The following is a 19975-nucleotide window of genomic DNA, read 5'->3' as shown; positions in this document are numbered from 1 at the left end:
CAACAAACAATTTACAAGCACGCTTTTCCTGTAATCTCAGCAATAAAAACAGTGCTTTAGTGTATTCTGATGTACTGTCTTAAATATCTATACTTATTTTAGAAAGCTTAAGACGTTCAGTGATAGTCTTGAAACATTTATAGAACCAATTTACATCTAAGTGAACACATCCAGATTGAAACACACGGTATATGGTCTGAGGATGTTCTTTATACATAGCAGTTCTCAACTTGTGAGCTACGATTAAGAATCGATGTCCATCCCTATCTTATATAGTGAATTATACAGACAGTGCCAAGTTCCGTTTCTGGGAAAACAGACTTCACCTCTGTCCGGATAACAATGTTATTTTAGGATCTAGTGTGCCAATCCAACTGCCTGCTGTGATCCTCTGAGCTACCTCACTCGTAGCTTAGCAGCAGACGTTGGGAACTCTCCTAAACCAGTGTCCAGAGGAACCTTCCACCTGCAGCGTAACTGTTGAAGTCACCCTTCTCGTATGGCTCTAACCGGAGAAGGAACAAAGGGATTTCTGTATTACCATCCTCTGGTAAGTAACCTATTTTGGGGATAGATCTTAAAGCTTGAAAACAATCTATTCCAGAAGCCACATTAGCTTGACAACTCTGCTCTAGGGGTGATCAAAAGCATCCCTAAAACTAGGTTACTGCACGCAGCTATGTAATCACTTTTCTGACAAATATTCCCAAAGAATTCAAAAAGACATGCTAACATAGCACAGGTTATACTCAAGAACAACTGTGTCCTTTACACCTAAATTAGAAATCACTTTTTACTCAGTTATATGAAGAAAGAGGCGTGAAGATGTCATCGTTTTAAAAGATTTGTTTCCTCTCAAACACCGGTTCCAAGCCAGCTGTCCCATCTTTATACAGGTCTTGTCTTTGCCCAGTTTACTTCTGCTGTTAACTCCTAGCAGCACTAATAAATTCCAAGTACGGAAGCACGTATTAACTAATAAAGAGAGACAGCCTTCAGAACGCAATTTTAAAGTGTGCCATAAGCTATGCCTAGGCTGCTTATCTTATCTGTAGTGCTAACTCACTGCAGGGAATGAAGAGCTGCAGGAAAGGAAGAGAAGGAATAACATCAGCATAACAGAGAAATTCAGAGTTTCTTTAGAGAATTTTAACCTTGTCAAATGGCCTCGCCTTCACCTGTTTGACGAACTTTCACCAGATTCTGCAGTTTTAAGTATCTGAATCCTTGCAGAATACGCGGGAAAGACAACAAAATTAAGATGTGCTGGATTTATTTCCTGTACATTGTTAAGCACGTAAAAGACGATAAATCAAGTGTCAATAGCATTAGTCACTTTAACATCAAAAGCAGCCTTAACATCAAACTCAGGGATATGTAGATTTTTGCTATACAGAAAAAAATTCCCAAAACAGTACAGCCTTCAGAAGCAGTCAATAAATACTATTACATTTTTACACTCTTAAGGGGGGAAAAAAAAATATTAAAAAGGTATTCTGAATGCAATGATTAAATATCACCACCGTGCTATTTCCTTGGGAGAATGAAGGTGTGATTGGTTCCATGACAGCAGTTTAAACAGGTTCCAACCTTCACTATTGGCTGATGTGAAAGATATGCAACAGGTATGGCTTTAAAATACTACTGTTGCACCCTAATAAGCTCAAAGAGACACCAGTGTTCGTGAAGTTGGTAAGTAACTCGCTCCTAATTTCAATGTTAATCAACTACTTCACTTACAGTTATCTGCTTTGCATTCCCAGCACTCCCACAATCCCCCGTATTCCCCAAACCCTGGAACCCATTGTAGGGTTTCTGCTTTGCCTCTGGATGGTAAAAAAATAAAAATAAAAATGCAGAATTCATCTCATATTTGAAGCAGAAGCCAGGTGATTCAGAAGCCTAATTATTGACTGCGAACAGCTACACTCTTCATCAAACAACAGCAGGATTTGAGCCCCTCTTGCTTAAGTCAGAAGTTGGAGGCTGCCGAAAACAAAGCAGAAATAAGCTTCTGGAAACCAGGAAACACAGCAGGGGGATGCTACGCTCGTGTTAAGCAAGAAGGGCAGAGGGCACAAATAAGACTACATTTTCTACATACATATCGAACTGTTTAGTAAGAAAAGCCATTTTTCAGATAGTACCTTCTGAAACTCAAACAGCACAGCAGGCTGGAAAGGAAGGGTTTGACCGCAATATTACCCTTCTCTCTCTGGAAGCAACTGCTGCATTTCGTTTAAGACTCAAAAGCACTTGCACGGTACTAGCAACCCCGCAAAGAATCTCTGAATTGGGATTTAAGGAAGTTGGTCTTAATACCTTACTTCAGCCAGTAATCTGCCAGATCACCTTTCATCAACATGCAACACCGCTTTGCTTTTGCGCTGTAGTTTCCTCCGCTATAAAGCAGTGATAAAATTTACCTCCTCTGCAGAAACTCAGGAACACCTATGAAAGCTAAGGCTCAAGCGTTAAGTACTGTTCCACGCATAGTATCAAATGCAAATTTACGTAATAACTGTAATATAACCACTACTGTTAACGTCAAGAAAAGTTTTATCTGTTCGAGATGAAAGGTTTAAGTTATCAATCAGGAAGTTGTTTGACACTGTATCAAACCCTTCTACAGTACCAAGATGAGTACACAAACAACTGGAAAGAGACAATAGAGGTATACTGTTACGGACGCATCTTTTAGTTGCCCCCTTCCTCCCAGCTATGAATAGCCTTTGTCAGGGCACTCACGAAAACTATATTCGCTATGCAAACATAAAATGAACACAAACTAGAGATGCTGAGACTGATGGGAGCCACCTGTCTCTTCTTTATCCTCCTGCATCTAGGGGAAGAAAAAAATAGACGCACCTATACATCGAGCTAGAGGCTGACCTGCTGGAAAGCAGCTCTGCAGAAAGGGACCTGGGAGTCCTGGTGGACAAGAAGTTGCCCAGGAGCCAGCAATGGCCCTTGTGGCCAAGAAGGCCAACGGTCTCCTGGGAGGCATTAAAAAGAGCATGGCCAGCAGGTGGAGGGAGGTCATCCTCCCCCTCTACTCTGCCCTGGGGAGGCCACAGCTGGAGCACTGGGTCCAGTTCTGGGCTCCCCAGTTCAAGGAGGACAGGAAACTGCTGGAGAGAGTCCAGCAGAGGGCTGCGAAGATGATCCAGGGACTGGAGCACCTCTCTGATGAGGAAAGGCTGAGAGAAGACTGAGAGGGGACCTCACCAATGCTTATCAGTATCTAAAGGGCGGGCGTCAAGAAGCTGGGGCCAGGCTCTTCTCAGTGGTGCCCAGGGACAGGACGAGGGGCAACAGGCACAAACTGGAACACGGGAAATTCCATCTGAACATGAGGAAAAATTTCTTTCCTTTGAGAGTGCCAGAGCCCTGGAAGAGGCTGCCCAGAGAGATTGTGGAGTCTTCTTCTCGAGAGATATTATATTGAAAACCCTCCTGGATGCATTCCTGTCCAGCCTGCTCTGGGTGACCCTGCTTTGGCAGGGAGTTGGGCGAGATGATCTCCAGAGGTCCCTTCCAACCCTGACCATTGTGTGATATGGCTCAGCTCAGCACTGCGTTGTGCAGACTGTGGCAGCAGTGGAACAGGGAAGCTGCCAGCAAGGTGATGAGATACAGCAGTGCTCTGCGGGTTCAGCAACAGGCATGCTGCAAGATGGAATCTCCTGGGGAAGAGCAAATGGGTTACAACATGCAACAAGTGAGGACTACAGCTGTACCTGGGGAGCACTCCTTATAGGCAGGTCATCTCCAATACTACTCATCCTTCATATAAGGCCAGACCCTATTATAGTTGTCACGTTACCCAAGCTTTGGCATGGAAGCAGAATTCCACACGTGATACAGATGTACCCAGTTACAGCTCATGAAGGACATGGTTCTGCATTGGTTTTCAGACATGTATGCTCTAGAGGAACATAAGATATCATGACGAGGTCTAAACTCAATGCTCCTTTTTTTTTTTTTAAATTTTAAAAATATAGGAGCTACAACAGTCCAGGTCAACATTATCCCAAACCTGCCACAACTAAACTCTGTTATTAGTTGTACATTATCAGGGATTTTAGAAAAGCAGATGCATTTTGGCGAGTCTTATTTAAAAGAAGCAAGAGGAAAGCATGAAGCATATCTATACGCCTTTTAAGACAGAAAAACCACACAGCTGATCACACCAAACAGAGCAACACTGAAACTACTGATTTGTGTTTCCCTACTTTGGATTCCAATATTCTGTACTGTCACCACCAGAGTGATTTTTTTTTTAAATAATGAAGAGAGACTATGAATTTGCCAGTTGACTATTCATTACATGGCATGGTTTGGTTTGTTAAAGGCTTGGGTTTCAGCTATCACTAGTTATGAAGTATTCATTTCAACAGAAGGATCCATGCTAGTAAGAAAGAAACTGCTCCATTAGAAGATGACTTATATAAACGGATGCTCGTGCTCTCTTTCTTCACTGACTGCTTCTTGTGCTCCCTTTGCGTCAGAACTGCAAGGGAAAGCATAAAGACAGGATCTTTAATTCTACCGAATTCAGTCCGTATTTTAGAAAAGTGAACTCACGTGCCAACATGTAGTTTCAGGATACACAGGGATTATGCGATTAGAATCCCACTGGCTTGCTGGGAGGATTCAGCAAGATAACTACAAATTACTTAGCGGGCTAGTGTCAAAAGGACCTCTGTACTTATTTAGCCTCTGCTCTAGATTACTGACCCACTTATGAAGAGCTAAGCATCCCTGCTGTGCGATGCCAACACCCACTCCATCTGTTTGCTTCTGCTTTCTCGGAACCTCTATAAGTCTGCGTAAGAAGTTCTGTTAATTACCACATGAGCAGCTTTTGCATAGCACACGCAGTATCGGCCTCACTCAGTATGCAGTCACCTTGACAAACAGCACAGAAACAGAGCAATCCTAATCGCAGCAGGATTATCAATGACATGAAGTACACACAGATTTCTGAAGAGGCAACTGAATTCGACTTTTGTCCAAGCTGCTCTCAGATTTGAGAAAAGTTTGTAGGTGTTTAGTTGCTTCGGTGAAAAATACACTCTCTGGAGTAGTAGCAAACTCTCTGGAAATCTCCAAGGGGACCAGAAACTTGTGGAGCCACGACTGAAACTTCTGTTGAAGGAATAATGGCCACAGTTGTCAACAGAAGCATCCCACAATGCGCGTAAATATCTACACCGAGTTAAAAAGAATTTAAATCTAAGGATAGTTTAAAAAAAAAAAGAAAAATACACCACAGAAACCCAAACACAAAACCCCTCCCTGCACACAAAAGAACATTTGGAAAGTTGGCCCAGCTGTCACATCAGAACTGCATCTCAGCAGCTTGGCACCTCAAACTTCCTGCTGACTCCGAAGAAAAAAGAAAGTTTCAAATTCAGCATTTTATTATTTAACCCTGCTGATTTGCAGATCTTTAAGACATTCACTAAAGTGGGTCTCAAGCAGCGCTTTCATTAACTTACTAAATCCAAGAACAAGAATCTCCAGAAGTCATTACAGTACTGAGTTGACATTTGTTCTTTCTTGGGAACCCAGACTACTGCTGTCAAAGTGAAATAATATCAACAGTCCAAAAGCCAACTATGAAACTCAAGAATTCTGTGTAGCACTGCCGGCAACCCTGATATCATCTCACCCCTTAACAGCAAGCCATTTCTTAGTTTAATTTTAAACCTTGTGTAATAGACAACGCTACTCGAAGAGCTCTCTAGCTACAAGCTTACTCCTAAGGTAGTTCAGTGAAACCTGCGTCCCATCCTTTTTACAGCTGACTGAAGGATGGATGAGAACAGCATATCACAGCCCAGCAAGAACCTCTGGTCACAACACAAAGGCTATACAGAGTCTGACAGAGCTTCATATTCTGTTGTAAAGAGTTATTTACTATGCCTACTTGAACATAAAAGGTCACCCAAGCAGGAGGAGATACTCAAATACAGATGACTAGTAGACTAGGATAACAATGATAAACGCGCATACTGTTTGTATCTTCTAACATCATCTTCAAAATTAAATTTGAACAGCTATTCTTCTGAAGTAGCAATGTTTAACCTGGCAGGACAGCTTTAGAAAGTCTCTCTAAGAGCTCTAAAAGTTAGATACTCGTTTCATACCAAGTGAATCTCTGTGTGTGGCATATTTAGCTTTTGTCATATGAAACGCCTTCCAATTAAGCATTTTGTCTTTGTCATGGTGAAGGCTTCCTAAACACATACAGTCATCTCACGTCAAGTCAAGAAATACTTATCCCTGCAGGTTCCAGTCTTAGTCTACCAAAATACACAAAGACAAGAAAGTACTAGTATTTTATTTCTTATTGTTTTCCATCTGGCAAAAGGGAGAAAGCAGAAGGGAAACCCAGAGAATTTGGGGACTGCTCTGGGGAAGAAAACACAAGCAGAGGGCTGCATTAGAAACAGTGTGAATAGAAAAAACAGAATTAGAGTAGTCATTCTTTCAGAGCATACTCATGCTTTTCCCAAAAAGCTGTGTCAAATCTAAAAGAGAATACTAAAACCATTATCAGATAACAACTATAACACATTTGATATGTGGAAATCATTACTGACACCAGTCAAAACTAGTTTGTGCTATGATTAATACAAAGCTTAAAAGTAGCTGGGATGAATGCTCTAATACAGAAACGAAGGTCATAAACCAGATGTGGTTTCTCTCCCCTAGAAGTTATTTTAAGTACGAGGGGCTAAGTGCCCAGAATATTCCCGTGCCATCAGATTCTCTACCTTTTTCATAGAAAAAACACACCTGTGAACTGATTTTGATACTTATGTCTCACATAATGAGCTTAGACATGCACCTTAATGGGAACTCCGTACGACACGAATTGAGAGCATACTGCATTATACTTACAAACATAACCCTTGCCTCTCGCACAGCAGTTGCTATGAATTAAGTTGAGAAAGTCAAAGGGGTAGAATGCAAGTCGTTCACCTAAATGTATATACGCATCAGGAGCGGAAGAGCAGTTCTAGAAGTACTCCAGTTTATCAAACAAAAAGCACTTTCATTAACAAATAATAATTACAGTAAATAAACTGGTCTTCAGACACCCTGTCTCCAAAGATAAAATTTCCCTTTGAAAGGGAGACTGGATGCAGCTTGCACAACTTAAATGAAACTACCATATACAATTGCAAATAGATGACTGAAGTGTTGACCAAGGAAAAACTAGTCTTTTTTGGTTTTTTAAGTGGAAATGTAGGTTCAAGTATGCCCCTCCAATTATAGACAGGGTTATTAAATAAAAGCATAAGGCAGTGCTACAAACTAAGAGCTGCTCTAGGCACCACCGGAATATGTACAAATTGGAATCCACGTAGTAATGAAAATTGAAATGTGAAGTTATTATTAGCAATTGTGACTTAAAGCATGTGATTCAGTTGTAGGCAAGCACCATACAAAACCAAAACAGGTTTTAAAGAATTTTTAAAGAATCAAAAGCATGCAACTGATATTTTTTAGTCACTTGTTCACAGGACAGCCTAAACATCCATTTAGTCATTTCTTAAGTGGTTGCAACGATTTCAAACACAACAGCACTTACCTTGGTATCGTCACACATTTTGTATTGCAATTCTGAGTGGTAATTGCCTTCTCAAGCTCATCCAGCTGTCCTGTTTTCTTTAGCTTCTTGACCAAGCTTTTCACTGCTTTTTCACACCACTTTTCCTCCTGACCATTCTGCTCACCACCACCAGCCCCTCCAGAGCCACCAGCAGATTTTTTCCACCCCAGAAGTCTCTTCACAACTGGTGGAGTGAATGGCAATATGGATGACATGACTTTCACCAGACAGAACACTCAGCAAGTAATAAATTAGAGATTCCCGTCTGATCCCTAAAAACACAAACCAAAACAGACACATTAGCAGTGAGGTTTCACATGAAACAAAAATTTTGCTTAGGATCTCTCATTACCAAATGCCATAGGACATCGCATCCCAAAATAAGAGAGATAATAGTTCAGAAGTAGTCTCCATTACGGTTAGCTACTTCATCCATAAAGTTAAAAAGCAAGTTTGCTGCAGAGCCTTCAACAGATAGCACACACTAAGGTTACTGTTGGATCAGACATTTAATTTTTCCTCAAGTCAACTCCAGAAAACACAGAAGTTAACTCGAGCCTAGCTTTGCACCTAGGCTGGCTGGTTTTAGTCATTTATTAAAATATTCCACAAGTGATTGACAAATTGCATACACATATACACACGTTCTGCCCGTCTCCAAATTAATTTAGCAAGCAAAATTGTGTTTGGAATGTCATTTAGTCATTACAGCTTGACAGAAGTCTTCCAACAGCCAGCCATTTCACAAGCCTTTTCTCATTTTGTTTGTCATGTTTTTAATAACTACCAATTTTGTTCCTCTGGGGGCACAGATTTGAAATTCAGTCATAAGTTTGGTAATAAGCTTATTCCCGTCTTTCTAGTTCAATGGCCTACAGATAAGGAATCTTCTCAACTGGCAGTACTTAAAATCATCAAGTCTTTCAAACTTCATGGAAGGATAATTAAAATCTTAGTTTGCAGGCACCTGAGTAGTAGAACTGTCTGCTTTCAATTTTGATAGTCTTTCATTCAGTGTCAACTACCTGATCAGGATGTTTATATAAAAATGAAAGATTAGAAGTGATGCTGAAACTTAGGCTATGTTTAGCATTCACTGCAATTTGCACTTCAAATCATTTAAAAGAGAAATTATAGCCATTTAGGAAAAAAAAAACAAAACACCTTGTTTTTGCAAGTTCTATTAGGCTAGTTTTAGGTATTAAAGCATAAGCCCCAAATCAACCATGTTTTTTCAGGCAGACAGCTGTTAGAAATTGCTTGAGGACATAATGGTCCTATGGCTAGAAGCGTGGCACTGAAGTCAAAACACACCTTATTTCCAGGCAGCAAATGGGTATTTGAACTGCAGAAAGTCACCTTATTTCCAAGCTGTACAAGTTAGCTCAATCAATGGAAAATACCTGGTTTTAGCTAAGAGCTAACATTACCTTCAGGCTACTCAATTTGAGCTTTCAAAGACAGCTTAGACGCCTCTCCATTCCGTACAGGCGCACTCCTCACTTCTATCCAAAATATATCAACTTCATCTTACTGAAATTTCCCATCTGCAAAACAGCATGGTTGATTTGGGATACTTCAGGCTACACTATTCATGGCTAATTTATGCCTTGTCATGTCTTTGCGGTTTCAGTGAGGACCAACAAGTCAACAAACACTAAATTATATTCTACAGGTAACTTTAAATCATAGCTTTTCAACTTCCACAAAACACAACATTCAGTAGGAATGACATTTCAGTTTCAACTAAATTATACCTCCATGAAGCAGCTTCTGCGAGCACCTAAAAATATGACTGAAGCAAGAATTGTAGTTTTCTGGGGTCAAGGAGGCAGAAGTTCCAATTAACAAGGACTCAAGTTTAACATTGGTAACTTTATGCAAGTGATTCAAAATAACGTATCCTAAATCAGAGAATCATAGGATGGTTTGCGTTGGAAAGGACCTTAAAGATCATCGAATTTCAGTTCCCCGGCGATGGGCAGGGACACCTTCCACTAGACCAGGTTGCTCAAAGCCCCATCCAACCTGACTTTCAATACTTCCAACGATGGGCCATCTACAACTTCTCTGGGCAACCTGTGCCAGTGTCTCACCACCCTCATCATATAAAATTTCTTCCTTATATCCAATCTAAATCTACTATCTTTCAATTTAAAACCACTGCCCCTTGTCCTGTCAGTAGAAGCCTCGGTAAAAAGTCAAAGCATTCATTTTCACACAAGACTATAATGTGAAAAGAACTTTCATTCTTTCAGTAATATTAAACTATTACAGAATTGTCCCCACTATTTCAGGCTGCAGGTTCTGCAGGCTGCAAAAGCATTGCACTGGCACACTGGCTGCAGTGAACACAAGAAAAATAAACTCAATATCCAACATTTTTTCAAATTAAACACTGAATAGGACACTTGGGGTACGGTTTCAGAGGGAACCAAGCCAATGTAACAGCTTCCTGCCACAGGAAGCCCAGGTCTCCTTCCTTTCTTTCCTGTGGCACCACCACTAATACCTTTCCACAGAGCATTATTCTTTAGAGAAAGCAATCCTTTATTTGGATAACCAAACAAAAACTGATCAACGGTTTTTCTTTGCCGAGTTAGTTCTCTTTCAGGTTAACCAGTTGCAGTGGCTCACACACAGAACTGTAAGTACTTGATGTCAACATCATACAAAAGTACATACCCGGGCACATACTTCAATTTAGTTAATTTATTTCAGGAGTGAAAACATTAGACCCCTTATGCAGTAGAGTGAGTAGCTCCAGGGATAAAACAGGAGGCTTCCATAGCCTCTGCTGTTTTAAGAAATGCTCACACTAGGTTTCTGAAACAGAGAATGGCAGTCACTCAGAGCTTTATAAAAAAAAGACTTCAAGTTTTGAGCAAGGCCAACATTAGATGCTTCAGAGGCATACGCAAAAAATTCAGAAAGACTCACCAACCAAAAAAGATAGCCAATTTTGCTGCAAAGATCCCATTTTAAACACCAGCAATTGATGGTGTAATATCTGAACACTAAATTCAACGTTGACAGACTTAGGCAACCAAGTACCAGTATTGTTGCTTATCCACACACCAATAATTCTCCCCTTTACTGAGCTCACTGACACATAATATACGTATTTCCCGTTCTTTAGCTTCAATTTTGACACCTTTCTATGCCCCAGAATACTCCTTTGATTGTCAGCCTTATAAGACACACACACTTCAGCAGGGTCTCATTTACCATGAAGGTAAATTGCCTATTCTTCCAGGCCCTCTAAACATTCTCCATGCTTTTATCTTATTTTTCAGCTTTACAATACCCCTCGTGATGAGGTGTCCAATTTTGCACTATTCTCTCCCTTAAGACATAACACTGATCTATATATCATTTTCTGTATGCTCTGGTACTTTGTTGTTTGTTTGGGTTTTTTTTAAACTAAGATTTGCCTTTCTGCTTCAAATGCACATTGAGCGATTTAAGTCTTGCAGCAGGGAAGAATTTAGAAACCCCATTCATTTCAGTTATTCCTTTTATTTGAACTCTCATACTATTTTGACATACTCAAGAACAAAAAAAAAAAATAAATCTTTCTTTTCCCATTTCCAAAAGACTGTCAGCTCAGACCTAACTAATGAGAAGTTTCCAGATATTATACTTAGTTTTAACCAGTTCCCTTAAAGATGTTTGCCCATACAGTTTCTGTAGCACAGGTTGATCTGCTACCCCTGTGAAAATTAGCTGTAAAAAAACAAAAAACAAACCCAAACCACACAAAGGAACATGCTTAAAGAGCCCTTTATTACAACGATTATTACAGCTTAGCAGCTATTTAAAAAAACCACACAACGTGCACCCCAGCTGCAGACTAAGAGTCTGGGAGGCTTAAACTTCTTCCTTCTACCCATTGTTTTGCCATGTCAGGGATTTGCCAGGAGTATCAATAAGAATTTCATTAAGTTATTCCAGTAGCGGCCCCGGATCTTTCAAAGGCTGAGCAGAGACAATGTGACACAAGTAGGACAGGACTTCATTCAGCTTAATGTTTCAGCTGATTGCGAGGAGTACTCATAGGAGGATATTTCAGCCAGTTTAATTTATGCAAAAGTGGCACTCTGCTCCAAGCCTAGAGGAGGCACTGCAAAGTGCAAAGCTGAATTCTGAGCAATTTTGATAAACGCAAATTAGGCAAGGAAAAAGCAATAGAGAAATTAATACGAAATACCCTACTGGGTCAGTGCATCTAGCCTAGCGCTCTGTCTCCAAAGGTAGCAAAAGGATACGCTACTCAAGGAAAGCACATGAGCCTGGCTGTTTTATGTAGCCCATTTTCCTCGTAATCCTTCAGCATCTTAAACTGTTACAGCAGGAAATTAAAGGCTACATTCCTACCTGTTCCCTTTTAGGAGCCGTTTATGGACCTGTTGTCCACAAAACTCATCTAACCACTTTTTGAACCTGCCTCCACAACCTCTTGTGTCAGACAGCACCAGAGTTTAACTGCCCACTGCCTAAAGAAGTACTTTTAGCTGTTTTAATTTGATCTCTTCTTACCATCAGAAAGCAGCCCTTGTTCTACCACTGCAAGCTCCACTTAAGAACTGTTTGCATTCATCTCGTCCACAAGCCTCATGATTCTGTACACTTGAATCACGTCCCTCCCTCAAATAGAGCCTATCAGCCTTTTATCACAAACAAAGTATCTGAACACAGCTCACACGGTTTGGGAAGTTCCTTTGGACAGATGCCAAGCCCTAAAAGAGCTTTACTCCTTCAATTAAATTACAAGTACTCGAAGACACTACATAAGGACTGATCTAGAGACCACGGAAAAATTGTATCAGTCTATGGTTATCTTTTCACTTATCTCTTTGGTCATACTATCCTAAAGCTCTCAACATCTTCATTAAAAGTACAAACCCAGAAATCTACACCGGAGGAATTTGGAGATAGGAGGCAAACAGCACGTGTCTGCAGCTGAACATCTAGCAGGAGCTCAAATAAAAATGAGGAGCCCTAATTTGTGTTGTGTTCTAACTGTATCCACCTAGACAGTCTCAGACACCATGTTTATACTAATGGGTTTAGGAGTCAGTGCTGCAGCTCATTTTTCACCAGCAAATCCCATTTCAATTCATCACCTGTAACTTTTGCCTTCAAACTGATACAGTAATATAAGGAGTTTTGATCTTTGTTCCTCGAGAACCATCCTCTCATACACTGTCACTGTTGACAGCAGCCTCTTGCTAAAAACATTCCTCTGGTCTTTTTCCTTGTTCACTTTCTTCATCTATAAAAACACATAAAATGCTTTTTCCCCAAACGCACAATCTTCACCAACGCTGCAAGAAACATTTCCACACAGCTAAAACGGCTGCAGATCAAATACGTTAAATATGTAACATCCCTTCTTCCTTGCGATATAGTTTTTGTGATTTCCTTGTAGCTTACAGCCAACCACCTCTAAAAACTAAGTATTCATTTACGGCCTTTGCTTTTCAGGACTTTAAATGTGCTTTGCCATCGCTTACTCTTTGCGCTGCCTCTCCTCGGATCACTGTCTTCTACTGAGGCCCAACGTCACAACCTCAAGAACATCAAGTCTGATCATTTACCTTCCTGTGTACCATTCCCACTACAACACACCAACATCTTGGGACTCTGTGAGTAACCACAGGGAGATTTTCGAGACCCCTTTCTGAGCTCAACTATAGTTGAACTACTGGCATCAAGGCAGCAGTGAGATACAGAGCTGAAAACTTCCGCTGTTTTATCCCTTTCCACGTTCCCTGGATTGTGCCTTAAAACTGCAGCTTTGAACACTCGAGGAGTATACTCACTCTTTTTACCAGAGAGGTACAAGTGTTGCTTTGGATTGCTGGAACATAGTGAGCACGTGTTGTTATTCCCAACAGATTAATACTGGAAAATTTACAAATTGCCTAATTTTGGTGGTATTTGTTTCATCTCTGCCCCCATAGTGTATCTCTGCCTCCTGATGCACACATGTTTCTATAGTTGGTCAAACAGTGTCATAGTTGGCAACTTTTGAAGTCACAGTTTGAGTCATGTCTGCTATTATTCCATTCTACTGTGGTTCTCTGGAACAAGTATTAAATATTAAGCCCATGATCCCAGCAATAACTAAGCATAAAAGATGAAGAAAACCTTAAGGGCATCATGCTAGCAGACTAAAATCTTCAAGGGAAATTTTCCTTTCCTGAGTGTCTGGAACATACTATAAACACACTGGTGCTACCAAAAATATCAAGTGATTTCTGGCTAATTTATTCTAAAGCCTTATGCAACATATTTCATATCAGTCTGCTTATTCATCTTAAACTTGAAATAAAGAAATCTGATCTCTCCTGCTTTTACTAGAAGTATTCTGGCTTAGAGGAATTTCATTTGCAAGAGCTCTTCTGGAATAAAGAGGACAGAAGTTAAGCTCCCGAGGAAAGAAGATCGAGGAAAATAATTTGTGGCATTTGAGAGACAATCTACAAGTTCATTTCCTCCCTATATTTTAAGTCCCATTTTTGTGATTATCTTTTTTTTTTAAAAAGGTGCTTTTTTTTCATTAATCCCGGAATGTGGACAAGATTCTGTATCAATTTCACCAAGGGCGCAATGTTTCACATCTTTTAGAAGAGGAGGGAATATCCACCCTCTCCCTCTGCATGCATCCCTGTAATATTAGTGGCTTCAGAATAAAGTAACATTAATTGAAGCACAGTCTATTTAAGGCAGTATCAAGACTGTTAGGCTAAACAATATTGAGACTTGAAGTTTAAAAAGGCATAGCTTATGCAGTACCGCATATGTCTCCCATATTTACCCAAAGTCATTAAGACTCACAGAAATGATAAAACAAGTATTTCATCTTTCATTGAACAGAAGCAAAACAAAACTAATTTATGATCTGCTTCTGGATCCTTTAGGCTGTGTTATTGCAAACAGCAAGGAGACAGTTTATTCTCAGCGGAATCTGAGAAAGTTCTCCCCTGTATTAATGAGCTCAACTCGCAGGAAGCCTGAATTGCGTATGAAGTTCAAACTAAAATCAAAGCCAGTCTTTTCCCTTTCAGATAGAATAAGCTCTAGTCAACGCACCCAGTGGAACAGACAAGACAAGACATTTCACTTCTTCTATTGCACCCACAACCCCTCCAAAAACTGCCATTTCAGATTCCAGAAGGACCAATTCATTCTTCTTCCCCTACAAACACGTATTAAAGATGCCCAGTTTTGACATAACTGGCGAGGCTCAAACCTACTGCCACATACATACTTTTCTGAAGAACACGAGAAATTCAGATGGCGCCCACCCTTCTTTCCTCACATTCAGGTCAGAGTAGGACAGCTTTGAGTACTCCCTCACTGTTTTTGGGGTGCCTGGATTTTTTTTGTTTTGGGGAAGGTGGGGGTGGAGAGCTGGGGGAAGGGGAATCCAGCCCTGCTGAGCAACATCCTCAGATCCACCCCCCAGTTCAGCTTTCCAGCCAATTAGGCCAGCAGTGGGGAGTGGCTCTGAAGAGCTCCCTCCCAGGGGGCTCCATCTGGCCAGATCGCAGGCCAAAGCTCCAAGAAGTAAAGCCAAGGTCCCGGTTCAGCTTTGATACCAGCCGATGAAGTTCAAAGCAGGCTACTTCTGATCTGGGAGGGCTGGAGCAGAGAAAATTCTTCCTCCGAGTCAGCTTTAGAATGAGGATTTTGTAACCTGCCTATATACAGAATCAATTTACACATTAATATTTATTATGCCAGTATTGCAATGCATCTTGAAACTCTGCATAACTGTATTATCTTTATATAGCTCATTGAAAACAGAATTACCCACCTACTTTGAAAGTAGACTTTCTTCCTCTCACTCATTTCGTGAAGTTTGATTATGAATCAAATGAGAAAACTCATGTTTCTCATACACTGAGCTAAACTAAGCACGATCATGATGCTATGAAAGCTTCAGAAGCTCAATGCTTCTTCTGTTACTAAGGATTACTGCAAATTACAGACAAATGTAATAATGAAAAGCTATATTGCTATTAGAAAATTAGCACACTGTATTAACACATGCATTCATAGTATGCTAAAACTGCACGCAACTGGAGACACGAGAAAGAGGAGAGGTTAATTTTACTGACCTCTGATTAAACTACTAATAGGACTGATGTATTTTAGCAACTCTCCTAAAATTACAAGAGAGGAAAATTACCACAACCTGCAGTCAGCCAATCCACCTGTCTCTGAAGAGCTGCAAACTTCTACTACTTAGTATTATTAACAACCTCACAGTATTTCTCCTTAAAACTAAAAGGCCTTAATAGCCCTGCAAAAGCACAGAATAAGCACTCCAAACCAAAGCAGTTTAAACTCTTCTCACCTCATTTGTTTTGACTAACAATTTTCCAGGTGTAACAGGCAAGTGTTTCATTATTTCAGAAAATAAATACTCCTGGGCTGAAACGGACGAGAATATTCACAGAACTGATTATCAGCTACCCAAGTACCTGTTTCACTTTTTAACTGTATAACTTAGCAGCTTCTCCACTTTGTTAAACCATAAATAGTTGCATTTAACAAATAGTTAATGCAAGTTCGCTTTCAAAACAGCCCTAATGCAAGTGTTCTTCGAACAGGCCAGCCGTCCACCCCCTTGATAAGCAGAGTTCACTCTGCACCAAAGAGCGTCTTAGGTTAAGCTCGTGTTGTTCCAGCGTAATTAAATCAAGCTTCAGCCCAGACTAAACTGATAGGAGACCCAGGAGCTGCTCTCTCACAGTCTCTTCTTGGTCTTACTTCACACTATGGCTGTCAAACACATATAATCATAATAAAATGTCATCTGGAATGAAGCCTTACAGTTTGCAACACAGTTTCTCTAGTGGAAGTGGAGAGCAATGTTTAGGAAGGTTTTCTGCAGTAGCCAATTTCTTCTAGCCCAGAGAGTATTGAACACAGGGCTGCCTGTACTCTCCATTCCATTACAAAAAAACTAATCCCATCGCATGACCTGCAGCAATTCAGTTTAACAAATCAACAATTACAAATATTTTGGCAAAGTAAGCTTAGGCATTGTTTGCCTCTCGGCACAGTTCACAACCAGTTTGTGGCTTTATGATAAAAGTCATTAAATCCAATCTGAAAAGCAGAATTTACAGCTCACTTAGCAAGTCAGGCCCATAAATGGATGCTTTCAATTACAGGGCATTTACATGCACAATCATTAAGGCAGCGTTGAATACATTTGAAAACTCTAGAATACTTTTTATAATAATTAAAACTTTGCGTACTGTTCTTTATACAAACAAAACTTAGGAATTCTCTTCAGTCTCAAGCAGAGCTCACACTCATTGTTATCCAGAACCTACTACAAAGCCTGTTCTCCCAGTACTTTTGTGGGAAAGGGATTAGAGAGATGGAAACAAGTTCTGTTTTTTAAAGCTGCTCTCAGTAGCAGAGATTTTTTTTTTTGAGCTCCAATAAACTCAATTATATCAACTGGTGCTCAACACTTCTGAAAGATCAAGTGGAACAGGAAGATGGAGGAGGACCCAGGAGGGCCTTTCATTTGGAGATTCACTGTGTAATTCAAGCTGATTTGATTTCGTTCGTGAATCTAGCTTCTGGGTGGAGGAAAAGGAGATCAGTTAAGAAACCAATTTTTTTAACTTCATTTTTTGAATTGTGTTCTCCTTTTTAACACCAAACAGAACCTCAGGAAAGTTGATAAATTATTGTCCAAAATTGTATTACACACACACAGCTTCTTCCACAAAGAAAAATGGATCGTCAAACAATTTTGTTTCTGTGACTGTCAGTGTAGTCTGAGTCTACCCCACACAACTGTAGAACAACAATCAAATACCAGCTTACTCTACTAAACAGCCCAATATATTGTTAAATATGTGCTTAGATCCATCTTTGAGTTAAGTTTAAACTTAAGTGAGATCCTCCCCTTCCTCTTTTTAAAGGCATTTGTAACTACTGCTATCTTTCATCATGATAGTGCTAAACAAATGGGGGGGGAAGGGACTTCAAAAACCCCCCTTCTATTTATATCGTCATTCCCCTCTAATTCACTACAGTTTGTAAACGCTAAAGTTTTAAAGCTACGCCTCAGAACAAACACACACACCCCCCAAAAAAAAAAAAAATCTATTCATGCACCATGCAAGCTCCAACATTGCGATAAAGCATAAGAAAGTCTAAACAGCAACCTTGTTCTGCTAATAGAAGCCTTAACAACAGGAGAGTTGTTTTTTTTTTTTCCAGGCTGGAGAACAGAGCAAAGACTAATCAGTCTCTCACTACAGAGTCCAGCCCCCACAGAAATAATGTCATGAATCAGTTTGAAAGTACAGCTCTCCAGGCTAAGAGAGGAACACTTAAGAACAGACAAACCTGCTGTTATGTGCGGTCTCCTAATAAGCTGTCATTATAAACTTCTTGCTACAGATGGAATCTGACTCGTTTATAACCAGGAACGGTGATAACAGGAGCTCTACACACAACATACACAGGTTGCAGAATTCACTAGCAGCATTTTCAGAAACAGTTGTTTGGTAAACACAATGAGCAAAACTTTTTCTTAATGCTATCCGCTTGTTTGTAAAGTATTTGAAAAGAGCACAACACACAGGCATTGTTTGTTTTGTTAGTCAAAAACTGTAACGGACAACCAAAAAGACATGAGACTAGGCTGCAGCCTGAATCCCAGCTGTTCAATTCAACAGCTCTCCAAGACTATCACAAGGGCTCTTTACCCACCCACTTTTTTTTTTTTTCCTTCTTTTATTTCCCCAGAGTGAAGACTAAAAGACCATACTGTGTCACACTTTTTCTCTTCCCCTCCAATCCCCACAAAAAATTACAAATAGGAACTCTACAACTCTGCAGTAACACCAGCTACTGCCATTTATCACAACACAATTTCTCCGATGTGCTTACCTAGGTAGACGAAACACTTAAAAGACTATGCTTGTTTATATCTTACATCTTACAATGCCTAGACAGCTACAGCATTAAAAGAAATGATGTGAACAAAAACACTCATCTCACATGTCCGTGTCTCATGGAGCCAATGTGTATTTCACATCCAAGGCTCTGGATTAGGAGAGGAACAGAAAAAAGGGCACTGGCTGAAGTGAAGTCTGCAAACCTAAATGCTTCATAGAATGGTCTGGGTTGGAAGGGACTTTCAAGACCACCCAGTTCCAGCCCCCTGCGACGGGAGGGACACCTCGCGCTAGACCAGGTTGCTCAAAGCCCCATCCAGCCTGGCCTTGAACACCTCCAGGGATGGGGAACTGCTTTGCAACTTGCTCCTAACTTTCTCCACCACCCCGGCACAGAGTTTCGCACACCTGATCTCTGCAAGAAAAAAAGACCGGGCAGAGAGGGATGGGGCCGAGGAAGGAGAAGCAGAACTTTATTCCCCCTCCCCTCACACCCCCCACCTCAGACACACACAGGGAGGCACAAGCCAGCCCTTCCCACACTCCACCGCCCCGCCTGGGGGGGGGCTATTCCGACGTGTGGGCGACGGAGGGGTGACAGCGACCTTTCCCCCCCCTCACCTTCCCCTCACGGGGACCGGGCGAGCGGCCTTCCCAACCCCCGGCCCGCCGCCGGGGCCCTCATCGCCGGCAGCGTCCCACCACAACAAAGGGGGAGGAGGGCGTGGGGAGGCGCCCCCGCCACCAGGCCCGGCCCCGTGTCCCCCCGCACACGGCCCGGCGGGGCACCCCCTTCCCGCCGAGCGGCCGCCCGGTTCCCCCCTCCCCCGGCCCCGCTGCCCCGCGGCGCGGCCGGGCCGCCCGCCGAAACCGCCCCGGGACCAACCTCTTCCTCGGCGAGCTGCGCGGCCGCCCTCCTCCCTCAGCGCTGCCTTCCCCCCTGCGCGCCCGCCCTCCCCGCACCCATTGGCTGCCACCGCCCCCCGCCCCCGCCGGTGGGAGGAGGGGGGCATCTCATTGGCTGCGCCGCCCGTCAGTTGAGAAAGATCGAGCGAGGATTGGGCGGTGGGCGCTGCGGCCCGGCCCCAGCCGCCGATTGGCGGATCGAGCCGCCAATCGGATGCCGGCGGCGGAAAAAAAAAATAAAAAATAAGGCGAGGGACGCGCGGCGGAGGGTGGGCGGGGCTGCGTGCCGCGCGCGGCGGGGGCGGGGAGGCGCCGCTCATTGGCAGCGTCGGCTGTCACTCCTCGCCCCAGGCGCCCGCTGGGGGCGGTTGATCGGGGAGGGCGAATTGGAGCGGGGGTTTGGGTGAGCCGTAGGCGCGCAGCCGCACTGGCGGCGTGGGCGCGCACCGAGACCGGCGTCCCGTAACCTTCCGCGCCGGGTGCGGGTGGGAGCTGAGAA

General features: G+C 42.0%; 1 protein-coding gene across 3 annotated transcripts in view; it reads right to left on the bottom strand.

Moving 5' to 3' along the window:
• Positions 1-19528, bottom strand: part of LOC128902009 (mothers against decapentaplegic homolog 2) — a 52844-nt gene extending 33316 nt beyond the window's left edge. Inside the window, exons 1-2 of one of the 3 annotated variants that reach the window (XM_054184267.1) lie at positions 19457-19528; positions 7607-7899 (exon numbers count right to left, since the gene is read on the bottom strand). In XM_054184267.1, coding sequence (XP_054040242.1) covers positions 7607-7842 — 236 coding nt within the window. In that variant the 5' untranslated portion in view covers positions 7843-7899; positions 19457-19528. Of the gene's footprint in view, positions 1-7606; positions 7900-10312; positions 10577-19456 lie in introns of those variants that run through there. The other 2 variants (XM_054184268.1, XM_054184266.1) reach the window with 2 other exon arrangements.
• Between the last annotated feature and the right edge of the window lie 447 nt (positions 19529-19975).

Source organism: Rissa tridactyla, chromosome W, assembly GCF_028500815.1.
Source record: "Rissa tridactyla isolate bRisTri1 chromosome W, bRisTri1.patW.cur.20221130, whole genome shotgun sequence".
Classification (NCBI taxonomy): domain Eukaryota; kingdom Metazoa; phylum Chordata; class Aves; order Charadriiformes; family Laridae; genus Rissa; species Rissa tridactyla.
The sequence above is the reverse complement of the archived record's forward strand: the minus strand, read 5'-3'. Positions and strand labels throughout refer to the sequence as shown.